Raw genomic sequence first — 16,823 nt, forward strand, 5'->3', positions numbered from 1 at the left:
ATTACAAAAACTAAAAGAATAGAATCGACAAGTGCCACAATTATATACTCAAAATAACGAAATTTTGGCACTTATCAGCCGCTTCATCAGTTGGACATTAAAAACACCTTTTTACACAGAGAATTGGAGGAGCAAGATTATATGGATCAGCCTCCAGATTTTACTGTTCCTGAAAATTCTTGACTTAACAGGCTTTGTCGTTCTCTTTATGGGTTGAAACAATCCCACATGCTTGGTTTGGTCGCTTCAGCTCTGCCTTGATACAATTAGGTATGACTTGATGTGAACTTTGTTTTCTTCCTTCATTCCTCCACCGGTCGACGCGTCTTTATTGTGGTCTATGTTGATTAGATTTGTCAAAATGGGCTACCCGGCCCATTTAGGGTCGGCCCTGATGGGTCTGGGCTTTTTAGGGCTGGGCCAAAAAAGCCCTATTGTAATATGGGCCTCAAAATTACTACCCGAGCCCGGCCCTAGATGGGTTTCGGGCTACCCGGCCCTAAACGGGCTTTTTTTTAATAAAAAAATTAAAATAAAAAATTCATTATATTTATTATAAATTAAATAAAAAAATTATATTATTTTAAACATAATACATTTTTAAGTACTATATTATCTTTTATAAATACTATAATGTGTTTTTAAATACACTATATTTTTAAATTGTAGAGAATAATACTCAAATATTTAATATAAGAGAAACTACTAGAATACGAGGAAATAATGTTGAATATATTAATGTATAATAGAAACAAAATTTAGTGAAGTGAGAAAAATCAGTGTTTTATTTTGGAGTAACACAATATAAAAACTAATATAAATTTTTGAAATGTATAGTTATGCGGGCCTTATGGGCTACCCATGGCCCATATGGGCTAGCCCTAATGGGCTGTGGACTTTTTAGGGCTGGGCTAAAAAAGCCCTTAAAAATATGGGCTCTCATTTTAAGGTCCAAGCCCTATGACTTTTCGGGCCGGGCGGGCCGGCCCATTTTGACAGCTCTAATGTTGATGACATTGCAATTATTGAAGACGATACAGAGGATATCCAGCGTCTCAAAACTCATATTTTCAAAAAATTCATACAAAAGGTTTGGGTCCACTCAGATACTTCTTAGGCATTGAAGTTGCCCAATCCTCATCAGGAATTGCAATCAACCAACACAAGTTTACATTAGATATCCTGAGTGAAACTATTATGCTTTATTGTCGTCCTATTAATACTCCTATGGATCCCAATGTCAAGCTTCTTCCAGGTCAATGGGAGCCATCAAAATACATGGGAAGATATCGACGGCTTGTGGGTAGACTCAATTATACAATCACCAGACCAAATATTACATTTGCGACGAGCATTGTGATCCAATTTCTAAACGCCCATTTTGATAGTCATTGAGATGCAGCCATTTGATTTCTTAGATATATAAAGAACACATCAGGAAGAGAACTATTTTACGAAGATAAGAGTAATGCTAAAATCATTGGTTATTCAGATGCAGACTAGGTCAGATTACTGTCGGATATGAGACCCATTTCTAGATATTGTGTCCTTATTGGAGGTAATATGATCTCATGGAGAAGCAAGAAACAAAATACAATTGCATTATCTAGTGTTGAAGTTGAATATCGTGCTATGGCAACAACCTCATAGAAGCTTGCATGACTTAAACTTTTTACTCTCATAGCTTAGGTTGAGAGATCTTCAGGCCACAAAACTCATATGCGACAATCAAGCGACACTCCATATTACATCTAATATGGGTTACATGAACGAACCAAACACATATAAATAGACTATCATTATGTAAGGGACAAAGTACTTTCAAAAGAAATCACCACAGAGTTCGTCAAATATGAAGACCAATTGTCTGATATGTTCACTAGAGGTTCTCGAGTGGATTACATTTGTAACAAACACGTCTCATATGACATATATGATTTAGTTTGAGGGGGAGTGTTAAGAATCAATATTTATATATAGAATTCCACAAAATATTCCTTAGTCTATCTGAAATCGAATAAAGTATACCGTAACATATTTTTTTATTTAATTAGTTCAATAAGTTATAAATCTCACTATAGAATACAATCGAGAATATCTTATCTCACTCCATAGGTTTCTCACACACCATGTGTTTTGCCAAAGTTTTCGTTCTGTTTTCGGAGGTGTATCTCCGGAAGCACTTTTTTATTTTACTTTGATTTGTTCCGTAGATACATCTACGAAACCTTTTTTTTAACTGAATTATTTGAGAGTTTCCAAAAATGTTTTTCAATTTAAAATACTTCCAGCAGATGTGTACAGAAACAGAAGACATAAATGTAATTGCGCCAGATGTCCAAAAATATTATGAGGTGTATTGAGATATTTTCATAATGCTGTTAAAATAGAGTTTTATTCAGATGTTTGTGTAGTGCAACTTTTTCTTATTTGAAAAATAAATAAATATAGATCCAACCTAGAAATTGCAAAGTCTAGTTGGTTTCCATATTCTCTAAATAAAAGTCAAAGATTTCAAATTCCCATCACTGCACTACATCGTCTTAATTTTTTCATTCGCCACCACTTCAACTTCCCATCATCCTCATCAATCCTCAAATAGTAGCCATGACAGACGAGGTTGTTCTGCTAGATTTTTGGCCTAGCCCGTTTGGAATAAGGGTCAGAATAGCCCTCGCTGAAAAGGGTATCAAGTATACATACATAGAGGAAGATTTGATGTCTTTGAAAAAAAGCCCTTTGCTGCTAGAAATGAACCCGGTTCAGAAGAAAATCCCGGTTCTCATTCACAATGGTAAATCTATTTGTGAATCTCTCATTGCAGTTCAGTATATTGATGAAGTTTGGAATGATAAATCTCCTTTGTTGCCTTCTGATCCTTACCAGAGATCACAAGCTAAATTCTGGGCTGATTTTGTTGACAAGAAGGTATAACCCTTCTTATGAGCTTCAATATTGCTGCATTTTTATATATACACTGTTCCAAGAATTTAGCTTATGCACTTACACTTACAGGCACTATACTTAAGTGGTACAATTGTATAGTTAGTTTAGTGAGACTATTATTAGCTTATGCACTTGCACATATAGGCACAATACTTGTTACAATTGTATAGTTAGTTTGGTGAGATTAGAGAAGTTGGTTGTAGAAATGAGATTTTCGAGGTGAAAGAGTATGCTTTAGATGATAACTTATTGGTCAAAATAATGACTACACTTAATTGGTTATCTACTAAAACTAAGGGGTTGGAGTATTCAATTTCTATATGTACCTAAACTCAATATTTTGCCTGCATTCCCAGCTTAGCTTAAGACTCTGTATGGTGATGTTGGAGAGGAAGGGGCATATGATACAATCAATGGTGGTACCGGTAAGATGAGGGCCGTCTTATGACGGCGTGCAAGGCGGGCTACTGTGCAGGGTCTATAAAATTTGGCACAGTTAAACTGCGATTAGATAGGGCCTCATAAAATATTTGTCACGGTTAAATTTTGGTAAATAAGACCCCTATTTATTTTGTCAGCTAATCTACACAGGGTCTCCGAAAACTTAAAACAACTCTAAAGAAGGGGTTATTTGGTGTATTTTGAGAGAGCAGCTAAAAGATATACAAACAGATTTGGGAACTATGGTGATCAATGCTGAAAACAAAGCCTATTGACAAAGGCATGTAGTAGGAAGATAAGTCTGTTTTTTGCCAGGGATACTTTTAGAACAATAATATTAAACATAGCTGAGTTTGGTGATTTTGCTTATACTACCTCTGTCTATTATCAGTGGACTTTTAATTTTGTTCTTAAATATGATTGAGTCTGCTAATTGTTAATATCAAATAGATATATTCAATTGGAAGAAACATTTACACCCAAAAAGGAGAAGAACAAGAAGTTGCAAAGAAGGAATTCATAGATACTCTCAAATTGCTAGAGGAACAGCTTGGAGAGAAGTCTTATTTTGGAGGAGACAAGTTTGGTTTTGTGGATATTTCACTCATCCCATTCTACAGCAGATTAAAAGTCTTTGAGACCTTTGGCAATCTCAACTTAGAGAATGAGTGTCCTAAGTTCATTGCTTGGGCTAAGAGATGCATGAAGACTGAGAGTGTTTCCAAGTCTCTTCCTGATCAGGATAAGATCTATGAGTTCATTGTTGACATGAGAAAATTGTTAGGCATTGAGTAGGTTGGAGTCTTGGAGATGCATGGTTACAATTGAATTGAGTTCTTGTGTTTTGTAAACTTTTTTCACCTTTTTTGTGAAATAGTTATGTAATAAAAGGAAAATAGCTATGTAAGTTCAGATTCTATAATTTCTTCTACCTATGCAATGCAAGAATAAATTCAATTCAATTATTATTGTAGTTTCAGAAAACAATGTTAAATATATTGGATGATATTTTGATATTTGTTGCACTTTTAATTTAGAATATAAGTTAATTGTTTGGTAACATTTTGTGATTATTTAAAATAATGATTGTATAAAATTGCTAAATAAGTGAAGCATGAAGGATGAGTATGAAAGGGCTTGTGAAAGTTCGTCTAGTATTGTATCTATATGATCAGTTGAATGTAAAGGTATAAGAGTAATTTTCGAAATATTAAAGCAGCTTATACACACTCAAAAATATTTCTTAAACCTCTCTCAATTTTATAAAACACCTTAAAATCTTTGGGAAAACTATCAAAGGTTATGTGATATTGATCTAAGAGTGTTCTTAATCATTTGAAAAGTATTTATATTGTCGAATCGATTAAAAACTTAGTTCAATCGATTAGAGTAAGACAAAAGACTCCTTAATCGATTAGAAATACTCTTATTCAATTAAGTCACATAATCATTGTAGGATTTTTTTTTTTTTGGGATTAGATTGTCGTCATTTGTAAGCCTTTTATCGATTAACAACTAGGGTACGTTAATCGATTATGTCATTAAAAAGTTCTAGAATTATTGTTTTAGCAAATTTTTCTCTTATAAATATAGGATTTCTCCTGATTTCATGTTTACATTAGAAAATAAATTTTTAACTATTCTTTATCACTTTTTACTCATTTCTACTTCATCTTTTGTTTTCTCATCGAAGTTATCTTTTGTCTAATATCATTAAAAGAATTAGTTGTTTGTTTCTTGAGATTAACCTTTGAAAATCTTTGTTTGGTTTTGAGATCAGCCGATTAAAATCTCTAATTGGTTTGTGAGTTTTGTCAGTTAAAAAATCAGTTTGGTTTGGAGATTAGCCTGTTAAAATCTTTTGTTTGGTTCATGAGATTAGCCAATTAAAATCTCCATTTGATTGTATGAAGGTTCATGGGCATAATTTGTAAAATAAAATTACATCTTTAGTGGAACTCTCAAGAGGAAACTTTTGAGGACATGAATACGGTAAGTGGTTAGATCGAAAATATATAAATCTTTAGTGCATGTTCTCTCTCCCTTATCTCTTTATTTACCAATGTTTTATTTTCTTTATGCCTTATCCATTTCTCTTTATCTCCTTTTCTTTATTTCTCTATTTTATTCCCTATCTAATCTCTATTTAACTAATAAAATTAATGTTTAATATCTTTTTTCATCCCGTTTTTTATATACGAGGATCATTTCAGTCTCTTACATTTAAAAAAATATCATTTGAGTCTCTTAATATATAAACTAAACCACGTTAGTTCTTTTCGTCTATTCTGTTAGTTAAAGTTAATCAATAAACTTTTATTACACTGATATTGGATACCATGTGGCTTAGACTAATTTTTGTGTCTGATTTAGCAACAACAAAATTCAACCAGTACTAATTATTTTTAAATTTTGATTATTGTTCTTCATCTTCTTCTCCGAATCCATAAAATCAATGTTGTTATCAATAAAAGAAATCTCTCATGTTTCTTATTCTTTACCACAAACTCAATGGTGTTGGCAACATCTTTACTCCCTTTTATTTAATTCATTGTGGGAGAAATATGGAATAAAAATTGTGAACTCTTAATCTAGTTTAAAACACTACATGTTCATAACATATGGCAAAATTATTGTTTAGAATAGTTTAAATTTCTAAAAGTAAAAATTCAATAAGTTATAATGGTTGAGAAATGTTATAATGGAAAGAAAGAATTAAAATATTTTTTTATTCAATTAATTTTGATTTATGAAATTTCATTTTAAACGGTTCTTTTGTCCCAATTTATTTAATAAATAATGAATTAGTAGACAAACCAAATTATTTGAGACCACAGAAGAAAAAAGAAAAGTTTAACTTCAGTTTCAAGCCAAGTTCTTGATGACCAGTGGATTAAGAACTAGAGAGTTCTTTCATGCCTTTAATTGTAGAAAATTCAAAGAAATATAGGACTCCCTTAGGGAAATCTATGAAGTTCCAAATAAGATAGAAAGGGTGAACACATGCATCCAAGAAAATAAGATACATGGTATCAATAAGGGATGATTCTCAAGTATTTGTTTTAATCTAAAAAAATTTGCTTCTAGCAAATATCTAAGATTCAAGAACTGGTATCAGAAACTTGATTTAGTACTTAACTTCGAGGATAAATTTTTTTTTTTTTTATGAATTTCAAGAAAGATCAAACAAAAAGAAAATCATGATGAAGCTTGGAGAAGTAATTCAACTACTTAAGAATGAGGAAATGATTTAAAATACATCAAAAAGGATCTTCATCATTCAAAGTATAAGCTTTTGAAAGATCTTCACCAGAAGTGTAAAACAAAAGAATAATCACTATATATGAAAGATCATTGGAAGAGCCATCATTGAAAAGTAGTATGACAAATAGGTAATCAAAAGCTCAATTCAACATACAAAAATCTTGATGCATCATATGAAAAAGTTGTAACAACACATGAAGAATCAATTGGAGAAACTTCAAAAGATTCCTACAAAGATTCGTGTAAAGACTCGTGATAAATTTATTCAATGTTTATGCGGAAGTTCATCAAAGTATTCACATGAAGTATCTTCTGGGAGATCAACCAAGAAATCTGACGAAGAAGATGCCATCTGTTTCAAAGTTAGATACGAAAAAGACAATGATAAGGTAACATCTTTGACTTACAAATAAATGTTTGAATTAAGTATCAAGTTTAAAGAAATTGAGAAATTAGAAAGAAATATCGGTCACTTTAAAGATCACATTTAATTTCTTGAAAATAATAATGAAATGCTTAGAAATGAATTAGCTTATATTAGAAGTAAATTGTGAGGATCTAAAAAAATAAGAAACCTGTAATTTGCTGAAAATGATGTTAGCAGATTGCATAAGACCTAGGTAAATTCACTAAGAGTAAAGAAAATTTAAATTTAATTTTATCTAATCAGAGAGCTTCATATAATAAACCTAGATTAGGGTATCAATCAAATTAATCATGTATTAATATTTGCCATGATAAGAAGAAAATTGGTCATCCTATTTATAAATGTAACCATTTTTATAAGCATGGTCATTTAGAACCATTATGATTTTCAAAAATGCATAATTTAATATGGTAAAAAAGGTATAACTCAAGACATCATAAATCTACTAAAGTAAGAGGACATAAAAATATTTAGGCACCAAAAATAAAAAATTAATTTATTTTGTAGATATGCTTTGCAGCTTCAGTGGCTTAAAATGTAAATTAAAGTTATGCAACACATAAGTTTTGTAGGTATTTTCCTCTTTTCTCATCTCATCTCAAATCCTACCTTCATCTTAATTTCTCTGGCTTTCTATTTATCTTGTTTTCTTGTGAGATTGTGAGTTGTACTTGAGTATTGTTATCATCATCACCAATGGCGCCAAAGAGAGTTAAAAACTTTTGGAAGCAACTTTACTCCTGCTTACTTCTCCAACAATTTTTCAACACAAGAGCAAGAAAACATGTTTAATAAAGATTATGCTCCAAGGAATATCATCCCAAACTACTTCCTGGAATTGGGGGTTTTTTAAAATTTCCAGTTTTTTAATATCTCCGTCTAAGCAAGGTTGAAGAACTTGATCAGATGTACCCCAAGAGAAATGTTTCCAACTCTATTGAAATTCTTTTATCACAACCTTAACTACAATGAGGGGGTCATCACTTTTGAGGTACGAAAGCATCAAATTTATTTAACTCCGGAGGAATATGCTGAGATTTGTGATCTTCGTTGCACCAACTCATTGTACCGTGATCACAAAAATCTTAGAGCATATTGACTTCAACCTTAATGAGGAATAGTCAATTGGAAATTTAACAAGGATCGGGAAACATGCATTGGAGGCAGATGCGGATGACCATCAATAATTGAGTTGTGGGATCATCACTTTTGAGGTACGAAAGCATCAAATTTATTTAACTCCAGAAGAATTTGCTGAGATTTGTGATCTTCGTTGCACCAACTAATTGTACCATGATCACAAAAATCTTAGAGCATATTGACTTCAACCTTAATGAGGAATAGTCAATTGGAAATTTAACAAGGATTGGGAAACATGCATTGGAGGCAGATGCGGATGACCATCAATAATTGAGTTGTGGTGCAAAAACCTCCCAAAACTAAACAACCCTAGTTTACAAATTATCACCTAATCACTATCTAATGCAACTTCTACCTAGGACACTCTTAGATATGAGAACCCCCTCTCACTTTCCTCAATCATACCCATGTGATTGCCAACGACAATAACAATTGATAGAAGACATACTTCCAATTATACACAATACAGTCTTTGCTTAAAAGCTTGTGAGTGATTAACAATGAACAATGAACAATCAGTCAAACTCTATGTATCAACATGATACATGAGTGACATGCACAAACACAGTACTCTAAAAGACTCCTAAAAACCCCAAGACTCTTGCAAAAATAACTTCTCCTTATTTTTCACACTTTGTCATTAGGTTTAGGCTCCTTCTTTTATAAGCCAGTGCAATGTTTGGGCTTGGATATTCAATCTGGCTATAACCTTCTGCAAATAAAATAAGATCATATCAAATCTAATCAAAACTTCAAATGTAAGGCAAAAGGTTTTGACATCCAATCAAGCAAATCAAATATTTTGTTATCTTTAATGCGCCTTGACCGATGAATTGTTCTCGGAGATGATAGGTTGTCAATAAAATCGAAGACACAAAAGTCAAATAATGATCAAAGCTTAACCTCGATGAGTTCTACAACGCCACATATATTCAAACACATTAAAGCCAAATAGACAATGTTTATAGTCAACTTTGTCTTCAGACCAATCATCAATCCAATAAAGATTATCGATAACGATCCCACCAATGGATTCCTAATGAGTAAACGTTAGATTCAAACCTTCATGTGATTCCATGTACAGCCCACGGCCCTAATGAAACATTAGACTCAACCCATTACCTTACTACGCCAACTAAGACTTGAGGGGCTACTGTCCATGACCGATAAAAGGTGTAATTAGTTTGGCGCATATGGGAAAAGATCCAACTAATATTCAAGTGGTCCAAGCCCAATATCACGACTTCAAGGTTATGGAATATTTGTAGGTATCACTCACTCCGTCGGAAGCATGGCAAATCTCCATCTCAAGAGAATTTAATATTGTTGTGTACTAAGGGCTGAGCTCGAATCCAAAACTTATGGTTAAGAGGAAAGAAATCTCTTACTATCTTATCAAAGTTTCTTGAGTGTTTATTAAGAATATTTGATTAGTAATATTAGAAAAATGTTTGTAAAAATCGTCTGTCAAAAATATGTTTGTAAGATTAAATTAAATTATAAAGTCTCTAATATTTTGAGAAAAAAGTTGTATTGTAAAATTATAGTGTCTCTAGTATTCACGCTGAAAGTGAAAATTGTGACAATCTAAGCCTCCTTTTGAATTAAGATATTTTTTATGTTATCCTTAGACTACAACAATTTTTATAAAATCTTTTAATTTTCCTATTCAATAAATATTTTGGTTATAGTGTGTCACAAAGATCATAATAGAAACATGTTGAAACGGTTTAATAGTTGAAATTCACTCTTTAAAAAAGAAATTCATTCTTTAAAGATAAATAAATAAGATGTCGTATCAATTGAATTGCTCTGACAAAACTAAAATATATCATTTTTAGATGTGATGATATTAGCGTGCCTCTTTATCTAATGTCTTTGCATAATTATTTTTTAATAGAATTAAAATAGCTCAGTTTTTTTTATAAACTAAATATCCTATGCGTGCAAAATAGAATTAAAATAGATCAATTTTATATATTTATAATAAAATTTATAGTATTCACGCTGAAAGTGAAAATTATGATAATCTATTCTCCTTTTGAATTAAGATTTTTTCATGTTATCCTTAAACTGCTACAATTTTTGTAAAATTTTTTAATTTACGCATTTAATAAATATTTTTGATATAGTATGCCACAAAGATCACAATAGAAATATGTTGAACCTTATTTTAAAATAGATAATCTTTTTCAAATCTTTTCCAAATGGTTTTGTGGTTCGAATTCACTCTTTAAAGATGAATAAGTAGAATTTTTTTCCCACATGCCACAGCTGTGAAAAAAATCTACCCAAATGCCACACTCTGAAATTTATTTCCCAGAATGCCACAGCTGAGGGGGTTTTCGCCAATCAAGATGGAGACAATGGTGGGACCCACCTGCTGAAAGGTCCATGTCGCCAATCAAGGTGGAGACATGGTGGTCCCCACCTGACACACACCATGATGTCGCCATTCCAAATGGGGACAACCCATTTTTTTTAATTTTTTTTTTCGTTTTAATGATTTTAATGATTTTTTTTTATATGTAATATATATTTATGAGATATAATTATGTTATATGATCCAATAAATTAATTATATAGTTTAAAATCATTTTTTAATTAATTATAATTATAAATAAATTTTTTAAACATAATTAATACAAGATATTATTTTTTTATTACGAAATAAACTTTAATACAAATTATTAAATTAAAAACAAATATTATTAATTATAATTAATACAACTTAATATGTATAATAATTGTTTTGAATAATTGTTTTATTTTTTTAATTTTGTTTAGATGGTGCGTTAAAGGCATGAAATTCACTAACAACCCACGCCACTATCTCGAAGGATACCGGTTTAAAATTGATCACATGCGGCCAGATCAGGTTTTTATTCATCAACCCTTTTGAGAATACATTTTGTTTTAACTCTATTTCATTACACTAACTAATTTATTCAATTAATTATACTTGTCAGTTTATTTGGAGGCCGTATCTAGGATTTGCGCCCCCACGACTTCAAGATAGTTTGATTTGGAGTGCGAAAACGTATATAATTTGTTTCCATATTGTTGAAATGCATCAAAGTGATCGAGTGAGGCTTCAATTTGGCTATGTACAAAATATACCCGATCCACCACAGTGCCTCAAAGAACATCACAGGATGCATACAAACAAGTCCAAAAAAATAGCATGGACTGAACTCTTTCACGAAGAGCAACAATGTTGGACTGATAGAGAATCATATATGTTGCAGGGAATTCAATTAGAAGAGGAGACAAAACCATCGCAAGAGTACATGCATTGGTATAGGTCGCTTCCAATAATATATGCATCATACGAACACTATCTCACTGACCCCCGTTCAATTCCAAGTGGGTCTCAACAACAACCTCAACCTCAACCTCAACCTCAACCATTTCAACAACAACCTCAACCTCAACCTCAACATCAATTCTTCCAACAACAACCTCAACCTCAATTCTTCCAACAACAACCTCAACCTTTCCAACAACAACATCCTAACCCCAATTATTCTCAACTACATACTTCTAGCCCTTACGTTGACCCACAATACACCTCCTACACACAATACACCCCATCCCACTCTCAAACAAATTATAACTACCAAACCCAACACCAACAATCCCCTTACATCCAACAAAACCCTTCAACCTCCTCACACAATCCACCACCCACCACCTCTTACTTCCCAACCGTGATCCAAAATGACCCGCCGCGAAGACAATCCACCCCAAACTTAAACTTGGATCTTAATATCAATGATTTTGATGTCGACCATAATATTGAATTCCTAACTCATCTTTGGTCTCCTCAACCTCCAACACAAGAAACACAAGAACAAGACGACCCTACTCACCGCCAACACTGATTTTTCATTTGTATGAAATGTATGAATTTCGTATTCATACTTTTAGAGTTAATTATATTTAATAATATTTGCTTATAAATTAATATTTTTTATTCATCGTTGTATTAATATTATATTATTCAGTTTAAATATATTTGTTTTTAAGCTACTATTTTTTTATTTATTATACATATTAAGTTGTATTAATTATAATTAATAATATTTGTTTTTAATTTAATAATTTGTATTAAAGTTTATTTCGTAATAAAAAAATAATATCTTGTATTAATTATGTTTAAAAAATTTATTTATAATTATAATTAATTAAAAAATGATTTTAAAGTATATAATTAATTTATTGGATCATATAACATAATTATATCTCATAAATATATATTACATATAAAAAAAAAATCATTAAAACGAAAAAAAAAAAATTAAAAAAATGGGTTGTCCCCATTTGGAATGGCGACATCATGGTGTGTGTCAGGTGGGGACCACCATGTCTCCACCTTGATTGGCGACATGGACCTTTCAGCAGGTGGGTCCCACCATTGTCTCCATCTTGATTGGCGAAAACCCCCTCAGCTGTGGCATTCTGGGAAATAAATTTCAGAGTGTGGCATTTGGGTAGATTTTTTTCACAGCTGTGGCATGTGGGGAAAAAATTCGAATAAGTAAGGTGTTGCGGATTCAAACTTACGTCTGCACAACTATTAACTAAACTTTCTTAATTAAACTAAAATATATTTCCTCCATTCCTTATTATAAACAAAATATCACTTTTTAGATACATTGAATAATTAATGTATTAGGAATATATATAGTCTAGATACATTAATTATTCAATGTATCTAAAAAGTAAAATTTTGCTTATAATAAGAAGATTTTTTCTTTACCTACCTCCCTATGGGGGTCATACCCGGCGAAAACCCCATTTTACCCTGCTTCGGAAATGCATTTCCGAAATATTTTTTTTTCTAAATTTTTCCAGACTTCGGAAGTGCATTTCCGAAAAAATCCCAAAAATTGGGATTTTGACTAATTCGGAGATGCATCTCCGAAACAACAAAAAAATCTTAAAAAATCCCAAAAATTAATTTTAAGATATTAATTAATTCACATATCATAAATTTGATATAATTTATGAGTAATGAATAATAATTATTATATATTTTGATATAATTTATGAGTTATGAATAATAGCTATTATATATTTCTATCCTGATTCATATTTTAAAATTTAAAATAATTTTAATTAAAAAAATTAAAATAATTTCACTTACAAAATAGGTTATAATTTTTTATTTATATATTTATAATAATTGTTATATATTTATAAAAAAATGAGTGTTTTAATTTATATATTTAAATAATAATTATAATAATTATTATATATTTATAAAAATTATTATATATTTATATATTTATATAATAATTATTATATATTAATTATAAATATATTTATATATTTATATAATAATTATAAAAATTAAAAAAATGAGTGTTTTAATTTATAATAATTATTATATATTTATATATTAATATATTAATTATTATATATTTATATATTATATATTTATATAAGTTAAAAATTATTTTTAACTTTAAAATTGTTTAAGAAATTTTGATTCACCTTGATTTTATTGATTAACCTTCATTTTATTGATTCACCTTGATTTTATACCTATTAATTGTATTGATTCACCTTGATTTTAATTTTTTTAATAATTATTGAATTCTTTCGGAAGTGTATATCCGAAACATTCCAAGGCCAATTTGGTCTTGGAATATTTCGGATATGCATCTCCGAAGACACCCCCTCCCAAAAAAAGTGTTTTCGGAAATGCATCTCCGAAAACCCAAAAAAGGGGTGTTTTCGGAAATGCATCTCCGAAAACACCTTTTTTTCGTGTTTTCGGAAGTGCATTTCCGAAATAAGACAAATTTTGAAAGAAAAAAAAGCGTTTCGGAAATGCATTTCCGAAGTGAGGGTATTTTGGGTTTTTCACCGGAGGTGATCTAGAAAAGAGGGAGGTAGGGAAAGAAATTTCCTAATAAGAAATAGAGGGAGTATCATTTTTTAACGTGATGATATTAACGTGTTCATACATTTGATGTCTCCGCACAGCTACTCCTTAACAGAATTAAAATATGCACAATAACATTTTAATAGAATTAAGATATATCAATTTTTAACATTGTTGCGTTGCGTGTTCACGACCGGAATCAAACTCAATATCTCTAGTTAAATTAAAAGAGATCTTTTACCATCTCATCTAAGTGGCCTTGGATAAATAGATATTTTTTAGACATGATAACATTAGTTAATTAAGAATTTTTTAGTGATTATTTTATTTATGGTTATTAGACATTATTAATAATTTTCTTAAATTTTAATGTATTTAATAGTACGATTTAATGTTTCCTTGTTAGTATTAAGTAGTACAAAACAAAGTGCAGTGAGTCATGGCCAACAGAAAAAATAAAGTACTCGGTTTTGTGAATCCTGGTTCAAAGAGAACATGCTTCAAATGTTCTGACAAACATTGTAATCTGTTGCTTCAATTCAATATCTTTGACTTGTGATTGGTACTCGTGATTTTGTATTGGGAAACACTATTTTCTCACAAATTTAAACAAAAAGTCCGACAAATACAGTTGATGTATTTAACTGAAATCTTGTCTAAATACATTAACTCTCTTTAACAGACTTTTGTTTGGAGTATTTGATACACTACCTAGTATAATGTGATTTTCCATTAAAAACAACGTTATAGTAATAAATTTAGTTCGATACAATTGATGTAAAAATATAAATCAAACACATTATAAATAACCACTTTTTACTCTTTGTAGTTCATATTGGTGTTTGTAGAAAAATGGCAAACGAGGTGATTCTGTTGGATAAATGGGCTAGCATGTATGGTATGAGGGCTAGGATTGCATTAGCTGAAAAAGGTATTAGCTATGAATCCAGAGAAGAAGATTTTAACAATAAGAGTGATTTGCTTCTTCAATCTAACCCTATTCATAAGAAGATTCCGGTTCTTATCCATAATGGTAAATCCATTTCTGAATCTGGAATTATTGTCCAGTACATTGATGAGGTTTGGAATGACAAAAATCCATTCTTTTCCTCTGATCCTTATGAGAGAGCTCAAGCTAGATTTTGGGTTGATTACATTGACAAAAAGGTAATAACATTTTTTGTTTTTTGTATATATTATTAATAAAAAAATATTATTAATAAAAAAATATACTCATTATTATTTTTTATGTTGAATTAATATAGGTTTTTGATACTTGGTTGAAAGTGTGGCTTTCAAAAGGTGAAGAATATGAGGAAGCTAAGAAGGAGTTGATCTCTATTTTTAAGACACTAGAGGGGACATTAGGTGACAAGAGTTTTTATGGTGGTGAGAGTTTTGGGTATCTTGATATTGGTTTGGTTCCTTTTTATAGCTGGTTTTATACTTTTGAGAAATATGGTAACTTCAAATTTGAAGTGGAGACTCCTAAACTCGTGGCTTGGGGAAAGAGATGCGTTGAGAAAGAAAGTGTTTCGAAATCACTTCCTGATGAGAAGAAGATATATGAGTATGTTGTTGCCGGGAAGAAAGCACCTGGGTATGAAGATTAGAGATTTTGGTGAATCGTATTAGTCAATAATGTTTGTTTGTTAAGTGTGTTATTGTTGTAGTAAGGTCTTAGTGTTTGGTAGTGTTTTGGTTACTTTATTATGTTTTGCTAGAGAATTTATGAGTGTGTTGACATTATAATAACTTTTAGAACTAGGAGGAATGAATGTTGTTGTGGTTGTTTAATGTTGCATTCTTATATGATCAATAAATAATCTTACTATTTTAAATTATGCAGTGAGTCCATTCTCTAGAAGTAGGACTAGTCTTAATAATGTCGACATGTTTTAAGTTGGACTAACAAAACCTCTACCTCTTTATTGTGCTCTAACTTTTTGTCTGAACTTTTGACAGAATAGACCAAAGTTTTAAACTCATATTCTATATATATATATATATATATATATATATATATATATATATATATATATATATATATATATATATATATATATATATATATGTTTGCCACACTTTTTTTAAAATTTTTGCGGACAGAGGTGTTAACACAAGTGTTTACAAGTTTTAATCTAAAAAGATGGCATATTTGCGAGCCAGGGCCGTCTTTGAGGGCGTGCAAAGCGGGCTACCGCACAGGGCCTCAAATTTTTTATGATTAAACTGTAACTAAAAAGGGCCTCATAAATATTTTCCACTATTAAAATGAGGTTAATTAGGGCCTCTAATTATTTTGTAATGGTTAAACCATGACTAACCTACACAGGGCCTCCAAAATATTGAGACGGCCTTGTTGCGAGCCCATCACGACTATTATATAACTAAAAAAACGAACAAATAAATACAAAATGGAGATTACCCCACCTTTCATATGTATTTCAAATGGTGCTATTCATTTTTTGATTTTGTAGGGTTTCACTAAATCACATTATCTTAAAACAACTCATTCTTAAGACTCACAACTTTTTCTCATATATGAATATGTTATTCATATTTAGTTTTTTGAAACTTACAATATTAATTTATACAAAAATTACAGTGTACAAATTTGAATGTAAAGACTTGAATGAAATTTTAAATTATCATAATTTAAAAACAAAAGAATTACTAAAATAACATAGAAAAATAATAAAAAAATGAAGT

General features: G+C 30.6%; 3 protein-coding genes across 3 annotated transcripts; all 3 read left to right on the forward strand.

Annotated features, from left to right (window-relative positions):
- Positions 1 to 2,472: 2,472 nt before the first annotated feature.
- LOC131598899 (probable glutathione S-transferase) lies at positions 2,473 to 4,386 on the forward strand. Its single transcript, XM_058871466.1, has 2 exons — positions 2,473 to 2,928; positions 3,838 to 4,386. The coding sequence occupies exons 1-2, from the start codon at positions 2,608 to 2,610 to the stop codon at positions 4,180 to 4,182; spliced, it is 666 nt and encodes a 221-aa protein (XP_058727449.1). The 5' UTR covers positions 2,473 to 2,607; the 3' UTR covers positions 4,183 to 4,386.
- Positions 4,387 to 11,286: 6,900 nt separating this feature from the next.
- Positions 11,287 to 12,102, forward strand: LOC131596823 (uncharacterized). The gene has a single exon (XM_058869560.1). The coding sequence runs from the start codon at positions 11,287 to 11,289 to the stop codon at positions 12,100 to 12,102; it is 816 nt and encodes a 271-aa protein (XP_058725543.1).
- A 2,861-nt stretch (positions 12,103 to 14,963) lies between these two features.
- Positions 14,964 to 15,910, forward strand: LOC131598900 (glutathione S-transferase 3-like). The gene is made up of 2 exons (XM_058871467.1): positions 14,964 to 15,278; positions 15,377 to 15,910. Exons 1-2 carry the CDS (start codon positions 14,964 to 14,966, stop codon positions 15,722 to 15,724), a joined length of 663 nt encoding a protein of 220 aa, XP_058727450.1. The 3' UTR covers positions 15,725 to 15,910.
- Positions 15,911 to 16,823: the final 913 nt, after the last annotated feature.

Source organism: Vicia villosa, linkage group LG4 (assembly GCF_029867415.1).
Source record: "Vicia villosa cultivar HV-30 ecotype Madison, WI linkage group LG4, Vvil1.0, whole genome shotgun sequence".
NCBI lineage: Eukaryota > Viridiplantae > Streptophyta > Magnoliopsida > Fabales > Fabaceae > Vicia > Vicia villosa.

What these genes read in the sequence shown, in the direction of transcription:
- LOC131598899 (XM_058871466.1), top strand. Translation starts at nt 2,608, where the DNA reads ATGACAGACGAGGTTGTTCTGCTAGATTTTTGGCCTAGCCCGTTTGGA. An exon ending in CTGATTTTGTTGACAAGAAG is followed by an intron (nt 2,929 to 3,837) that starts GTATAACCCTTC and finishes AATATCAAATAG; the next exon opens with ATATATTCAATTGGAAGAAA.
- LOC131596823 (XM_058869560.1), top strand. Translation starts at nt 11,287, where the DNA reads ATGCATCAAAGTGATCGAGTGAGGCTTCAATTTGGCTATGTACAAAAT.
- LOC131598900 (XM_058871467.1), top strand. Translation starts at nt 14,964, where the DNA reads ATGGCAAACGAGGTGATTCTGTTGGATAAATGGGCTAGCATGTATGGT. An exon ending in TTGATTACATTGACAAAAAG is followed by an intron (nt 15,279 to 15,376) that starts GTAATAACATTT and finishes GAATTAATATAG; the next exon opens with GTTTTTGATACTTGGTTGAA.